This window comes from Diadema antillarum, unplaced genomic scaffold (assembly GCF_040938485.1).
Source record: "Diadema antillarum isolate AM-2024a unplaced genomic scaffold, OU_Dant_1.0 seq00000217_RagTag, whole genome shotgun sequence".
In the NCBI taxonomy this organism is placed as follows: Eukaryota; Metazoa; Echinodermata; class Echinoidea; order Diadematoida; family Diadematidae; genus Diadema; species Diadema antillarum.
This window is the reverse complement of record NW_027271272.1, coordinates 104,186-120,001: the sequence shown is the minus strand read 5'-3', so window position 1 is coordinate 120,001 and position 15,816 is coordinate 104,186. Positions and strand designations below refer to the sequence as shown.

At 38.8% G+C, this 15,816-nt stretch overlaps 2 protein-coding genes across 6 annotated transcripts in view; both read left to right on the top strand.

Annotated features, from left to right (window-relative positions):
• Positions 1–15,816, top strand: part of LOC139729101 (uncharacterized) — a 110,979-nt gene that overhangs the window by 53,439 nt on the left and 41,724 nt on the right. For 4 of the 5 annotated variants that reach the window (XM_071640025.1, XM_071640027.1, XM_071640028.1 and 1 more), the window contains exons 27-30: positions 8,100–8,693; positions 10,944–11,498; positions 12,678–13,259; positions 14,433–15,014. In XM_071640025.1, coding sequence (XP_071496126.1) covers positions 8,100–8,693; positions 10,944–11,498; positions 12,678–13,259; positions 14,433–15,014 — 2,313 coding nt within the window. The remainder of the gene's footprint in view (positions 1–8,099; positions 8,694–10,943; positions 11,499–12,677; positions 13,260–14,432; positions 15,015–15,816) is intronic. The other variant, XM_071640026.1, reaches the window with a different exon arrangement.
• Positions 570–4,768, top strand: LOC139729103 (uncharacterized). Its single transcript, XM_071640029.1, has 4 exons — positions 570–968; positions 1,601–1,809; positions 3,652–3,818; positions 4,465–4,768. The coding sequence occupies exons 1-4, from the start codon at positions 577–579 to the stop codon at positions 4,621–4,623; spliced, it is 927 nt and encodes a 308-aa protein (XP_071496130.1). The 5' UTR covers positions 570–576; the 3' UTR covers positions 4,624–4,768.

The following is a 15,816-nucleotide window of genomic DNA, read 5'->3' as shown; positions in this document are numbered from 1 at the left end:
TATCCATTGATTGCAGAGTGTAATTCTCGTATGATGTTTCACCTTTACACGTGTAACAACTAACATTTTTGATGGTTTGCGTCTTGTTTGCATATGTGTGTCTAGAGGGATAATTGATATTCGAACGATAGCAAACATGTAATTTTGATTTGATTTGATTTGGTTTGATTTATTAGTTCCCACATTGTGTGCGTAAATGATGCCATATTTTAGTTTGACGCAGTTACGAAGTCAACTTAAGATATAGTGGAGAAAATAATGTTGCGATTTATCTTACCCACTGTTAGTCATGAGTTAGTATCATGAGTAGAAAGAACAGAAACAATACTGATCTATTCTTTGTATGAGCTATTGGCGTACTTGCTAATTATCGTATCACCGTTATCGTAACTCTAATATTTTTCAGCATTCTTATTAGAATTAGTAATAGTATCAGTTATCATTGTCATCGTTATACGTATTTCTTATTGCACATGTCATTGTGTCATAATTGTCATTATTGACATTATTTTGTTACTATCATAATCGTGAAGTATTGAAAATATAGAGCAAACCTTCTACAGTGATATTCAATTCATGCAATACAAGGACAATGAATGTTTTAATGATTCTGCAATACTATATAGATTATCTCCTACCTTCTCACGTGTGCGAATTTTCGTGTTTTATTGGCATTTAGCTGATGAATGCGGGAGCGTAGAGGTGTGTGAATGGACCTCGTGGTGCGACGACGAAATGGGAGGCGGGAAGATCACGCCCGACATGGCAGGCGAATTCGAACTCATCGAAGATTGTCGGGCGGTGAACGGGGACGTGTGCGAGGAGCCGGTCGATGTCCAGTGTGAACTGGCCCACGAGCCACATTACGGTGCGGAGGCCTTGGGCCAGGATCTGACGTGCGACAGGAACATCGGATTGGTGTGCCCGCAAAACCAGCAACAACCTGTTTGCCTGGATTACAGGATCAGGTACGTTGACGGCAGAAAGGAGGTCTGAAATAGTCAGCACTCTTTGATCGTAGTGAGATGACATTCGGACAGCTGTAGATTTAGTTTTTTTTTTTTTTTTTTTTTTTGGGGGGGGGGATATACATACAAACTGAGAACACACAAGGACTCTAAAGATCATTGAAATCTTCAACCCATAGTAATACTCGATTCATGAATTTGTGCTCTAATGAAATCTATCACACATCCTGTACTTCCTCCGTTGATGTGGAAAATAATTATTGCAAGCATACGAACGCAGACGAGAATTGTATATTTCTTGATAATACTCTTCATCTATTACGCATAATGCAATGAAGATTTTTTTTTTTTACAAACATGAAATTCAGTTATTGTCTTCGAGAAAAGGGCGTCTAGTATTAATGTTAATTAAAAAAAGTAGATAGTTTACTCACGGGCATACATCGTTCATGATATGATCGAGGAGCTGTACTGTGTACACCGCATGCAGCTAAAAACTGTACGAGATCGTAACTATCTTTTTCTTTTCGCATATTTTTGGAGAATTACCATCTTTTTACGGATAAACCTCTGAAATATATAGGATATTTGTGGAAGAACATTAGTTCCATTCATAACATCTTCTGTCGCAGATTCCTGTGCTGCCGTAGGGAAAGCAATCCCAACTGCAAGCCAAGCACGTCTGCAGCAACCACAACAACGAGTGAGCCATCAACGACAGCAATAACTCCAAGTGCACCCGTGACTACAACAACTCCTGCCGAAACTACAACACGCCCTCAAACCACCGCGAAGCAAACAACCAACGTTCAAACTACTCCTCCGTCAACCACCAGATCAGGTATATACGAGCCACAATTGTTGTTCAAGCTTTGTATGTGATTTTATTCGCAAGGCGCTTTTGAAGATAGTCTTCATGTTGGTTTCGCTTTAGGAACTGCTTCATGTAGAACTGACAAGATTACATGGGTCTGTTTCACTAAAATGAGGACTGTCTATACATAATAAATGAGCCATGTGGGTGAACACAAGCTAGCTACCTCTACAGGGTGTCTCAAATAAAACTATACACTTTTGTAATGACTGCCGAATAAAAAATATATGATTCTTGGGGGAAAGGTTTATATGTATGAATAGCTTATGGACTCAACTTTCATATGACACCAAAAAGTCTACAAATAATTCATGCTTGAATGAGCACTGCTCACTTTTGTATTAAAGGGTATGAAAATTAGGCTGCGCAAGAATTAGCCTTTTAAATTTGCGACAGGTGAGTCCGTTCGAGCTTACAAAACTGAAGTTGATATGACAAACTTATGATCAATTGCGACCACTCTGGGTTTGCTGAGTGAATTTTATGGTTTATGAAACCAAACTTTTATGCATGAGTAAACCGCAGTTGCATTTATTTTATTGTAGCATTGCAAATTTCTCTGGTAGACTCAGTGGTGTATTCATGTAAGTCAGCAAAATTTTCAACAAAACGTATTTGAATAATGAATTTACATAATCCCCATCTGGTTATTAAGTAAATCAATGAGCTATTCTACTAATCTGAAAGTAACTGAAATGTGGGGCGAAGGTTTTCAGTTAAGTCACAGATGTAAAAAAAAAAAAATAAGAGAAAGGCTAATTCCTGCGCAGCCTTATTTTCGTACCCTTTACAAAAGTGAGCAGCGCTCATTCAAGCATGAATTATTTGTAGACTTTTTGGTGTCATATGAAAGTTGATTCCATAAGCTATCCATACATATCAACTTTTCCCCCCAGAATTATATATTTCTTATTCGGCAGCCATTTCAAAAGTGTATAGTTTTATTTGAGACACCCTGTAGAGCTTTCACATTTGATTTTTTTACTTCCTTCAAAACAGTTCACGAAAGATAATACTTCCTCCTGATTTAAACGCAACTTTTTCGAAACAAAGCACGATAATTTAGGCCAACCGGGATATTGCTTGTGGGGCAAGGTACTACAGACTGTATTCATAATCGCATAATTTTGCTGCAGGATATTCAATTCAATTCATTTCAATTCAATTCAATTCAATTCACTTCAATTCAATTCAATTCAATTCAATTCAATTCAATTCAATTCAATTCAGTTCAATTCAATTCAAATATATCTATTGGGAATTTTCTGCATTGAATATATATTACAAATGAAATGGAGTCATTTCTTTTTATTTTCAAGACAATAAAACATACAGTCAGTGTGTACATCCGAACATAAATGAGACATACGGGTACAGATTGAAGAAAAGAATAAGAGAACACGTCAATTGGGAACCACTCGGGATATAGTGAATCAAATGATCTGACTGAATTATGGCGCATGTACTAGGAGTGTGAATGCAGAAGACTGTCATCAAATGAACATATAGCTTGCAGATACGACAGCCTTAAAAGAGAGTAAAAAGGAAAGCGGGAAAACATACATCATGTATACTTATCGAAAACAAAAGAAAACAAAAAACAGAGTCATTCTGGCATCACATTGCGACACAAAAATTGTATAGACACCATTATGTACAGAGAATGAGGTGTGTGAGGTGAGTGCTGGTGCAAGTGAATGAGCCCAGCAGGCGCGCGGTACTAAATTATTTTTGTATATGATTATGTTACACTGTGAACCACTGGACAAACTTAGTCAACATTCTCATTCTTACTTTGCCGTGACATAGGTGTGAAGCCGATCACCTTCACCGAACCGTCTTACCCCGTGACCAGCTGCTCGCCGATACCCAGCAACAATCCCACTCAGATTTCCTTCGACAACTGCACCACGTCAGAGCCAGTCTATTTCTCCGAGTGCCAGGGCCGCTGCTCCTCTTCCTACACATTTAAAAAAGTAGGTACAGTGTATTCACCTGCCGCAACGTCATCACCCACACGTGCTCGAGGCTGCCTTCTGTTTTTGCATGATGTCATAACATTTACAGCCGACACATTCTAATACAAAACTGATATTTGACCCTTCTATTGAAAACCCCGAGAAAGTTGGCAAGCTTCGTCGTTTTCGAGGATGACGGTTGTACGTGGTGTTATACATGTATTTTAGAAAGCTACAACAAAGGCGGTTTGCAAATCATCCCTCTACTTTTTAATCTATAAAGGACGTAGGGAGTTTAAATATTGAACTTTCGAATTTGGCAATGTTTTCCTTTTTGTTCTGTTGCCAACATTACCTCATTTTACATAATTTTTGTGCCTGGTCCGGAGTTTGCAACTTTATGTAATTAAGGTATAAAGGGTCGTAGATTCCTAAAAAGTCTGTTTCCATGCACTTTATATATATCTCTTGATGCCTTTTCATTGCAAGCTGCCAACGTCCGTGACATTCAATTTATCACGAAAAAAAAATTATTCAAAATGCAGCGTAACTAAAGAAGAGATCAACATCCCAATGGACTGGTACAAAAGAAAACGCTTTCTTCCTCTGTATATCTATTCGCCGGTAACTCAAACGAGCGATGCTTTCTTTTTTCCGCTTACAGATTATCGATGGTCGAGTTGAGATGGATGAGTATTGCTCCTGCTGTCAACCGGAGACGGTGATCGAAGACGTGATCGAGCTCGACTGCCCGGACAATTCCAGGATATCCGTCACCATTCCTATGATCATAAGCTGTACATGCAACGAAGTGGAGTGTTGAAGAATATAAATTATAAATAATCATTTATATTTTATTTTATATTGATGATCAGTTTACAAAGTTTCGATGTAACTGGAAAGCATGTGGAAAGACACTTTGAAGAAAAGGTTAAGAAAAAAGTACGATTAGCGTAAGTGCATTTCAAAAGACCACAGAATAGTGAAAGTTGACAAAACGAAATTTCGTCACTTTTATACGTATTTGTGCTTTTAATAGAGAAGATCATGTAGAACTTCAGCAATCAAGCGAAGAACAATCTGTTACTTCATATTGATGTCAGTAGGTAAACGCACATATAACTGAAAAATGTTGAAATTGCACACTAGCATTATTTTGTGTACAGTATTCTAGTCGTAAGTTCTTACTGTCTTGGAGTGGCTTATATAATTTACTATGTATTAGTATGTTTAACAGGAGAACCTTTAAATGTTATATCTTTTGCACCTCCAAAGTATTGTCACAGTGAGAAAATTCTGATCGTGTTTGCTTTCGAAAATCACATTGATAAATAAATGAATTGAATTAAATTGAATTAATACCAATCTTTTACTACAATCCATTGAAAGTAAGTTAAACTTCTTTTTTTTTTCAACGATGCTAAATAAAGGGACAATGATACATTTTGGATCAACACTTCTTTGTCCTTTACAAGACATTCCCATAATTTCAGTAAGTTAAGAAGAGGATAAAGCAGGTAGCACTTTTAAAATCTCGAAGATATTTGTGAAGGCTGAGAATCTCATTTCACGTCTTTCAATTTCAAGATTATATTATCTCTTTTATTTGGGGAATCTTCTGTGTTTCTCTTTTCTCTTTGCATACTTTCATGGAGCGAAAGTTGTTGTTTTTTCCGTCCACGAAACTGTTTATTTTTGGCGAGTGCTTAATCGATTATCACTAAAATATGTACAGTGTAATGATCAGCAATGTTTCAGTATCAGTTACACTACGTACTTTTTGACTCAATGACTTATAATTGTGGGAGAGGAGAATGTAATGAATTTCACTTTCTTCTAAACGCTGTATGAGGGCAGACGATACAAATTGTGTGTGTTCTTTATCTCTATTCTTATACATCAAATCAGGCATTGATTTGAAAATGAATAAAAAAAAAAAGACGCTGTTAAATTTTCAGCAGAAACGTGCATTCCTTCGTTTTTGTGAACATACATCACAGCACTCATGCCAACTGAAGACAGAGAAAGAGAGAGAGAGAGAGAGGGAGAGGAGAGATACCTGCCTGAACGGAATATGTATATGTTGATGAAATAAACATATCCTTTTGTGCATTGCAATGCTTTCATGATACTATAAAAATGGATTTTTGCCTAGCCGGAAGACCAAGTACTAGGCAGGGTTCGACATATTAGCGGTCGTCGTCCGGTGGCCCGGTGGCCTTGTGGCCCGATCGTGCACTTTAGATTCCAACTTTTTGTTATGTTTCCATTCATTTCGGGCTACTACATTTCTTTTTCGGGCCACCAAGATTTCAGATTTGAAGATCTCAGTCATTGTCAGTGGCCCGAACGGACCAACATAGAGAAAAAATCTTAGTGTTGATCGCTAAAGTAATACCAGCACCATCGAAATAAATGTCGACAAAAGTGTGCATAATTCTATCGCATACAACGTTATTGATTTATGCACGAAAATTGAAACAAAGTTACAGAAATTGATTAACCACTGTTGCCCGAGCACTCCAACCACGTAAGTCAGATTTCATGTCTGATAGTCCGTGGGGTGTTACTCACTGAGAAAGAGCAATTATTCCGCGTCCGCAGGCCGTAAACATCATCGCAACAATCATTATAATGGCGTAATTTATTGTTGGAAATTTAAGGGGTTGGTTGTCCGAAAGCAACATCGATGGGACCCACAATCTATACAAGCTTCGCTTTTCAATGGGTCCCCTATCTCCATCCTCAGATCAATTCATCACTATAGTACCTATTTCTGCAATCCATGTCTAAAGTATAATGTACCCCTTTTTTATTGATTACTTATGCTGATATTTCTTAACCTTCATGTACATTGTGCTTATGTGTTATTGATTGATGTTGAGATGGAGGAAAATGAAAATGAGCTTGAAATTGAACTTGACCTAACACGTGACTAAGTCGAACGCAAGTGTATGCTCAGCATACACATTTTAATGGACATTGCGTTGGTCATTATAACGAATATAAAGTAAGTTGACAAAAGATGCCGGATGTTTCAAGATTCAACTATAAAGCAGAAGGCGCACAACCATATGTGACAGTGAATTCATTTGACATTTTAATGTACTAAAGAGGGAGAAATTATACTTAAGACATTATACTTAAGATATTTTTACATTTCAGAATGAGTTATGTTTTTGTAAGCCTTCAAGTCCCATTTTTACCACAATCGTCTGTCGTTTACTACAACTCCTCTTTACACTCCATTATTTTGGGGAGCTCATGTCTCATGCCTCGCGTGCCCTGGTTCACACCCATCATCTTCCTCTTCCCTCTCCCTTTTCTCTGTCCACTGTGAAGGTAGTCTCTTCCTGACATTCATTCCACGCTTACTTACCTTTCCTCTTTCCCTCTTTACAAGAGAGCAGTCACCATGGTCACGTGTTTGCTATAGTATGTCTGTACGTGTATACTTCGTTTCTGTCTTACTTTACTTTCTTTGCCTCGTTTTATCAGTTTTGTAGCTACATTTTGGTTTTTCTTTATGAGGGGACGGCAGACTACAAGCTCGGATTTTTAGCAGTCCCTCTCCATTTCCAACCACTTTGTTTCTGGACTTGTGTTGAAATCATAGAATAGTATTATATTATCAAAAAATGCATCGCAACATGTCGTAATCGTCATTGTGATCGTCGCGAGTTACGATGAATGCGCATGTTTACATTTCCGTAGCCGTCTGTCCCCAATCGCCGATGTCGGGAAAGACATTGCAGAAGAACGTAACAAGGTCAATAATGAGAAATATTCATGAAATAGATGCCAATTTGGTGCTTTCAAACCTGTTAAAGTTATGCCAAATATGTATTGGGTTCACCCAACGAATAGTGGTTATCGTTGTTTCTTTTTTTCTGAAGTTTACCTCCTTTATCGGAGGCAGCATTTAATATTCTGCTCGAAGAAAAAAAGTTTTTTTTCTTCAGTTTGTCAGAATGTCTAAACAAGTAATAAAACAAATTCGAAAATAAATAGATATGAGCCATTACCAAGGATGTACCAATAGTTATGTCCTGTTGAATTTAAAATCATTAAAATCAAAAGCATAATCAACTGTTTTGTTGGTTGACTCGGATTTTCTTTTTGTCTTCAAGTGAGTAATGATTCTGATATAGTATGTCTAGAATTTCTGTAGTACTACATAATAATCATTTTTCTTTTGTTGAACTTGATCCAAATAGAAATCCTCCGAACAAAACACGTGTTTTCCTCACTGCCATTGCGTAACAACACACACACACAAATTGACTTCCCTGTTTACAGAGTGCGTGGAAAAATGGTACTACGCGTGCATCTGGTCAATATGGTATAATGATGAAGCTGGAGGCCAACTAGCAAGTGACGCTGATGAAGAGACGGAATCTTTGGCAGATATTCAGCACATCCCAGGCTTTCCGGCTTTTTGCGTTTTTCCGAAAGACGTTGAATGCCGGACTGTTGATACACACTTGTTCGCAAACGAAACTGACGACGCTGCGACATGTGACGTCAATCGGGGTCTGTTCTGCAAGAATTCTCCGAACACGCCACGATGTCGGGACTACGAAGTCAGATTCTTGTGCTGCGGCCAGATACATACAGTCACCTGTGGAACCCAAGAACCTCCCGAGACTACACCGGCACCACCACCACCACCACCACCCACTCCCGCGCCCCAAAGTACGACTGAGCCACCATTTTCGACATTTGTGCCCCCACCTACCACGGCTGAGCCACCTACCACGTCCGGACCACCGGGGGATACCACAACGAGTGTCACATTACCACCATCGAGTACCGGAAAGGGTGAACCGCCTGGAACACGCCCTCCACGGCCGACGCCACCTTCTACAACTGCCAATCCACCTGGGACAACAGGTGAGAGAGTTTTGGGTGTTTTTTTTTTCCAGGGTGTTACTGCGGAAGACCATAATAAATTATGATTTCTGGTTTTTCTGATTTCTGGCATCTAGTGATGTTAATTCTCCGCTTTTATAGACCGTACAGCGCGTTTCCACAATGTCGTTTGGTGTTGCACATTTTCATTGTGGTAGTTGCTTACCTTCAGGGATAATTCGATGCGTTCGTCAGTACGTTGGGAAAACGTACGAAACAAAACATATGTTGGGTTTTCCCGGTGAATGGGATCCCAAATATCTCACGCAGCTCTCTCTTAGTCCACAACGCTTGTGTGTGTGTGTGTGTGTGTGTTACGTGGGCCCAAGAAGTAAAATTAATTCGTAACACGACGGGAGGGAGTATCATTGTTCTTTAGTTTGATAGTTTACCTAATTTTTAAAGCAACTTGAAGTCATACACATTTATATGCATTTTAAAAGTCATCGGTTGTAGATGAAGAATAAGTTACTGTTAAGGGACCTTATCAAGAAGTTTAGTGTACATCCCCCATATCGTAGTTCCCAGTCAGCCTTCACATTTAGTCGTACTAGGATTAAAACAATGTTGATGGGGAAAACTATCCAAAGAACTGTCATACAGGCAAATTTAAGTTAAAGAGATGGTATAGTATCAGCTGAGGTGAGGATTTAGGTTTAAATTTTTTGAGAGTTACTTAGAAACCACTTTATTAAATGTTAAAAAGCATACAATTCTTAGAGGAATTCAAAGTTTATTTTGATGAAAATTGGCTTTGAAATGGATGAGATATCCATAAACAAAGTAAAATAAAGCGATCCATTAAAAAAACAAACAAACTTTGAATTCCTCTTAGAATTATATGCTCTTTCATATTTCATTAGTTGTTTCTCATTATCTAAAATAAATACTCATCAAAAAACGTTGGAAACCTAAAGCCCCATCTTAACAGAAGCTGCACCACCCCTTTAACTTATTTGTTCTCTTACAAGTACTTCGCAGGGCATCTAATTTGCATTTTGTCTCATGCGCTTTGCATGCGTTGCATCCCTGTACTAAAGAAAGTACAAGGTTACCACTCCTTGTCATCATCATTAGTTTTATCTTGATTACTGCTTAGGAGTCACTGTTCTTATCATCATGACATGATTTAAAGGGTTTCGTCGATACACATATTTCGGACATAAACAAGTCGCATGACGAGAGTTCAAGGTGCAATTCCTGTGTGTGTCAGTTTACTCTCGTAAGATAGAATTGCGACACCCTTTTTATATTTTAAGAGATAGTCTGCAAGCTTCGTAGAATCAATTTCAAGATACATTTTGAAAACCTCAGTATTATACTTAACGCGGTTATTCTGGTGATATCTAAGTATATTTAAGGGATTTATCAAGTACATACTCTGTATATATTCATGATTATGTGTTTCATGCACATAATCCTTTCCAATAAGTGCTTAACCCATTTTTCATCAAAGTGGCCTCTCTGAGATAAATGTATTTATTTTTAGTAGTCCCGTACATTTCAATCTTTGAAGAATTGAAAATATTGTGTGAAAATGGAGAGAGCAGACAATGAAAAATGGGTTTTATTCCACAAAGTGTTTCACCTGTATCTATTTTGTTCCAAATGGTTCGAATTCCAGCAGGATCCAATCAAAAACTCGTGAGTATGCTTGGCCGCTCTTTATGCTGTGCTAGAACATGCCAGGTTCTGGACTTTGCATTGTTGCATATCGGTATATCGAGGGTGTTGCTTGACTATAAATAAAGAGAAAATGCAAAAAAAACAACAACAAACAAACAAATCACACTTATTACAGAAAGTCCACTCACAAGATTAATTCTTTTGACGAAACAATGTGTGTCTAATGTTTACAGTTCACACATACACACACACCAAAAACTACTGATTATTTGCAGTGATAACGTGTCTTTTGTGAACAAAGAGTGTGTGGAAAATTGGTAAAAACGAAAGTGTGCATCAGGGCACCTTGGTTTGATTATGAGACTGGAAGCCAATCACACTGGAACACTGATAAAGAGACAGAAACAGACTGAAAAGAAACGAAATAAAACAACAATAACAACAACAACGTACAAACGGCACGTATATTGGAGCAAACTTTTTGGCATCATAGCGGTAAAAAAGCGAAGTATGTTCACAAGAGATGTCTTAAGCTTTCCACCAATAAAAGAGGGGGGAATTACTCAGTAGTGTGACAGGGTGTTTTTTTTTCTCTCCTGTACTCAGAGTGCGTTGAACAATGGATCAAGGTGTGCGCCTGGTCAATTTGGTTTGATGGTGAGAGTGGAAGCCAAATAGCGAACGACGCTGATGGAGAGACTGAATTGGTGTCAGATATTCAGCACTTCCCAGAATATCCTGACAACTGTGCTAGCCCGGAGGATTTAGAATGCCGGACAGTCGACACTCACGAATTTGCAAATGAAACTGACGATGGAGCAATATGCGACTTAAAAGGTCTGATATGTAAGAACCTACCGGGGCTGCCCAGATGTCGTAACTACGAAGTGAGGTTCTTATGCTGTGTTTTGATACCAAAAGTCACGTGTTCGACACGAGCACCTCCAGAAACAACTGCTGCTCCAACAACAGTTGAACCACCAGGCACAACAGCTGCGCCTCCTGGTACAACTGGCGCACCACCAGGCACTACAAGTGGACCACCAGGCACAACAACCGGGCCTCCTGGTACCACTGCTGCACCACCAGGTACCACTTCTGGACCACCGAGTACCACAGCTGCTCCGCCAGTAACAACGGAAGCACCGCCTTCAACAACCGGTGACATTTTATTTATTTTTCTTTTCAGTAAAAGCAATATACTACCATTTCGCTAAAAATAACCTCGATCATGTAATGCCTTTTTCATTCGTTCATTCATTTCCTCTTCTTTTCATTTTCATACAATATGAACGGATAACAAAAATGTCAAACTAATGGCACATTCTTCTAACATTTTCGTGTAGGCACTCATGACAGAGAAGTAAACACAAGATGAGACGTGTTTTTTTTTGATATGATAAAATCGGTACAGTAACAGAATAGTCGAGTAGAATACTTCTCATGTTCGTTATTCAGTTATGAGTACTTCATCGATTTCTTTCTTTTCATAGTCTTGGTTGCCTAGTTATACTAGATATCATTTGCTACAATTTAAAAACATCTTCCTTCATTGTCTGAAAATGATGATACAATTTTTCACGATACAACTTCCTATTTGGAAATTGCCACCCTATCATGTAAAAAAGGTTATCATGTAAAAAAAGGACACTTTTGCTATGGTGACTGCTGTCAATTAGGTCATACTCAGCAAGCACAAAACTTTTTCAGAACTTTCAAAAAAAAACCCCGATTTTATTAGGTCCGCTACGTCTTCTTCATTCTATTATCGGCCAAAAAAGAATTTTGATCAGATATGCTCCGTCTTCGTCTTTAATGAATACTCAAGAAACGTTTTTATCAAGCCCGACAAGTCTTCGGCATTTAACACAACGTCCATATCATTCAAGTGGGAAAGTGGGAAAGTGGGAAAGAACGCTCAGAAAACGTCCGATTGTGAGGGGGGGGGGGGGTGATGGTGGTAAACGAAAGTTATTCTGATATTATGGCTATCGAAAAACAAAAGGAAAGAGAAAACACTTGAATTCCCGAGAGTTAAAACGTAACGTTAATGATTTTGCCAAAGTGACGTGCATCATTTTAATCCAGTGCGTAGAAAAAGGGCGATAGAACAATACCTTTTCACAAGAAATGAATATTGTCCGAAACATTCCACTAATGAATGGTTAAATTCCCTTTTAACTCCAGAAAGGTTGCTGTAAACTTAGTGATGCTCTTTGTTAGTCACGACCTCTGTGTGTCAGGCTTATTGCAGAAAGATACAACAGAGAAATCTTCTACACAAGGAAAACTGAAAGAGAAGAATGATTTGAACAAATTCTATGTCTCTCCTGTACACAGAGTGCGTTGAACAATGGATCAAAGTGTGCGCCTGGTCAATTTGGTTTGATGGTGAGAGTGGAAGCCAAATAGCGAGCGACGCTGATGGAGAGACTGAATTGGTGTCAGATATTCAGCACTTCCCAGAATATCCTGACAACTGTGCTACCCCGGAGGATATAGAATGCCGCACAGTCGACACTGACGAATTTGCCAATGAAACTGACGATGGAGCAATATGCGATTTAAAAGGTCTGATATGTAAGAACCTACCGGGACTTCCCAGATGTCGTAACTACAAAATTCGCTTGCTTTGCTGTGTTTTGATACCGAAAGTCACATGTTCGACACGAGCACCTCCGGAAACAACTGCTGGACCACCAGGTACAACAGTTGCGCCTCCTGGTACAACTGGTGCACCACCGGGCACCACAAGTGGACCACCAGGGACGACGGTAGGACCTCCAGGTACAACTGTAGCGCCGCCAGGCACAACAACCGGGCCTCCTGGTACAACTGCTGCACCACCAGGTACCACTTCTGGACCACCGAGTACCACAGCTGCTCCGCCACAAACAACAGGAGCACCGCCTTCAACAACCGGTGACCTTTTTCTTCTTTTCTTTTTACCAAAAGCAATACTATACCATTTCGCTAAAAATAACATAATAATAAAATCGATTTCTTTCTTCTTCTGCTGCATGATGGTTTCACAATTACATTAGATATCATTTGAAAGAATAGTAACAGTTTAAAAGCAATTTTAGTGACCATTACCTCACGCACTGAAACATTTTTGTCAGTATATAAAAGAATGTGATACATACACATCAGCCGGGAATAGGATGTAAGAGGTAAAGACGGTCGGACATTAGGAACAGTTAAGAAAGGTTTATGTTTAGGATTAGGATTAGGACACTTTAATCCTAGATTGTACCTGTAATATCTAATAACTATATTTATTATGCTCATTGAAAAAACACACATTAGACATTCGTAAAGTTTTTCCTGCACGTTGCGGATGGATATGAAAGATTCTCTCAACGTTTTGGAAAGGGTCATATGGATTTGATGAGACCTTTGTAAAACTTCTTTTGAAACGTTTTAGACTTTTGAAAGGTTTCATGGACGTCCGCAGAACATTTTCAAAACGATTTGAATATTCTGAAAAGGTTTTCTGACGTCTTTATCGTCGAAAATGTCTTCAGGAGGTTATTAAATGCCAGTGTCTTTTTAATTCACGTCCATTTTAAACGTTTTTGATACTTCGAAATCCTTCCGTAAAAAAGTGGTTCTAAAAACAGTTTGACAAACGTATATATCATTCATTTTAGAATGTTCCAAGAACGCTCAGAAAACGTCCAATTGTGAGTGGGGATGGTGATGGTGCTACACGAAAGTTATTCTGATATTATACCTATCGAAAAACAAAAGAAATAATAAAATCCATGAATTCCAGCGAGGGTCAAAACTTTACGTTAATGATTTTGCCAAAGTGACGTGTATAATTTTCAATCCAGTGCGTAGGAATAGGGCGATAGAACAATATCTTTTTTCATAAGAAATGAATATTGTCCGAAACTTTCTTCTAATGAAAGGTTAAATTCCCTTTCAACTCCGGACTGGTTGCTGTATACTTAGTGATGCTCTTTGTTAGTCACGATCTTTGAGTGTCAGGCTTATTGCAGAAAGTTACAAAATAGAAATCTTTTCTACACAAGTAAAAGTGAAAGAGAAGACTGATTTGAACGAATTCTATGTCTCTCCTGTACACAGAGTGCGTTGAACAATGGATCAAAGTGTGCGCCTGGTCAATTTGGTTTGATGGTGAGAGTGGAAGCCAAATAGCGAGCGACGCTGATGGAGAGACTGAATTGGTGTCAGATATTCAGCACTTCCCAGAATATCCTGACAACTGTGCTACCCCGGAGGATATAGAATGCCGGACAGTCGACACTGACGAATTTGCCAATGAAACTGACGATGGAGCAATATGCGATTTGAAAGGATTGATATGTAAGAACCTACCGGGACTTCCCAGATGTCGTAACTACAAAATTCGCTTGCTTTGCTGTGTTTTGATACCGAAAGTCACATGTTCGACACGAGCACCTCCGGAAACAACTGCTGGACCACCAGGCACAACAGTTGCGCCTCCTGGTACAACTGGTGCACCACCGGGCACCACAAGTGGACCACCAGGGACGACGGTACGACCTCCAGGTACAACTGTAGCGCCGCCAGGCACAACAACCGGGCCTCCTGGTACAACTGCTGCACCACCAGGTACCACTTCTGGACCACCGAGTACCACAGCTGCTCCGCCACAAACAACAGGAGCACCGCCTTCAACAACCGGTGACCTTTTTCTTCTTTTCTTTTTACCAAAAGCAATACTATACCATTTCGCTAAAAATAACCTAATAATAAAATCGATTTCTTTCTTCTTCTGCTGCATGATGGTTTCACAATTATATTAGATATCATTTGAAAGGTAACAGTTTAAAAGCAATTTTAGTGACCATTACCTCACGCACTGAAACATTTTTGTCAGTATATAAAAGAATGTGATACATACACATCAGCCGGGAATAGGATGTAGCAGGTAAAGACGGTAGGACATTAGGAACAGTTAAGAAAGGTTTATGTTTAGGATTAGGATTAGGACACTTTAATCCCAGATTGTGCCTGTAAAATCTAAGAACTATATTTATTATGCTCATTGAAAAACACACATTAGACATTCGTAAAGTTTTTCCTGCACGTTGCGGATGGATATGAAAGATTCTCTCAACGTTTTGGAAAGGGTCATATGGATTTGATGAGACCTTTGTAAAACTTCTTTTGAAACGTTTTAGACTTTTGAAAGGTTTCATGGACGTCCGCAGAACATTTTCAAAACGATTTGAATATTCTGAAAAGGTTTTCTGACGTCTTTATCGTCGAAAAGGTCTTCAGGAGGTTATTAAATGCCAGTGTCTTTTTAATTCACATCCATATTAAACGTTTTTGATACTTCGAAATCCTTCCGTAAAAAAGTGGTTCTAAAAACAGTTTGACAAACGTATATATCATTCATTTTAGAATGTTCCAAGAACGCTCAGAAAACGTCCAATTGTGAGTGGGGATGGTGATGGTGCTACACGAAAGTTATTCTGAT

What these genes read in the sequence shown, in the direction of transcription:
- LOC139729103 (XM_071640029.1), top strand. Translation starts at nt 577, where the DNA reads ATGCAATACAAGGACAATGAATGTTTTAATGATTCTGCAATACTATAT. An exon ending in TGCCTGGATTACAGGATCAG is followed by an intron (nt 969 to 1,600) that starts GTACGTTGACGG and finishes CTTCTGTCGCAG; the next exon opens with ATTCCTGTGCTGCCGTAGGG. An exon ending in CTTCCTACACATTTAAAAAA is followed by an intron (nt 3,819 to 4,464) that starts GTAGGTACAGTG and finishes TTCCGCTTACAG; the next exon opens with ATTATCGATGGTCGAGTTGA.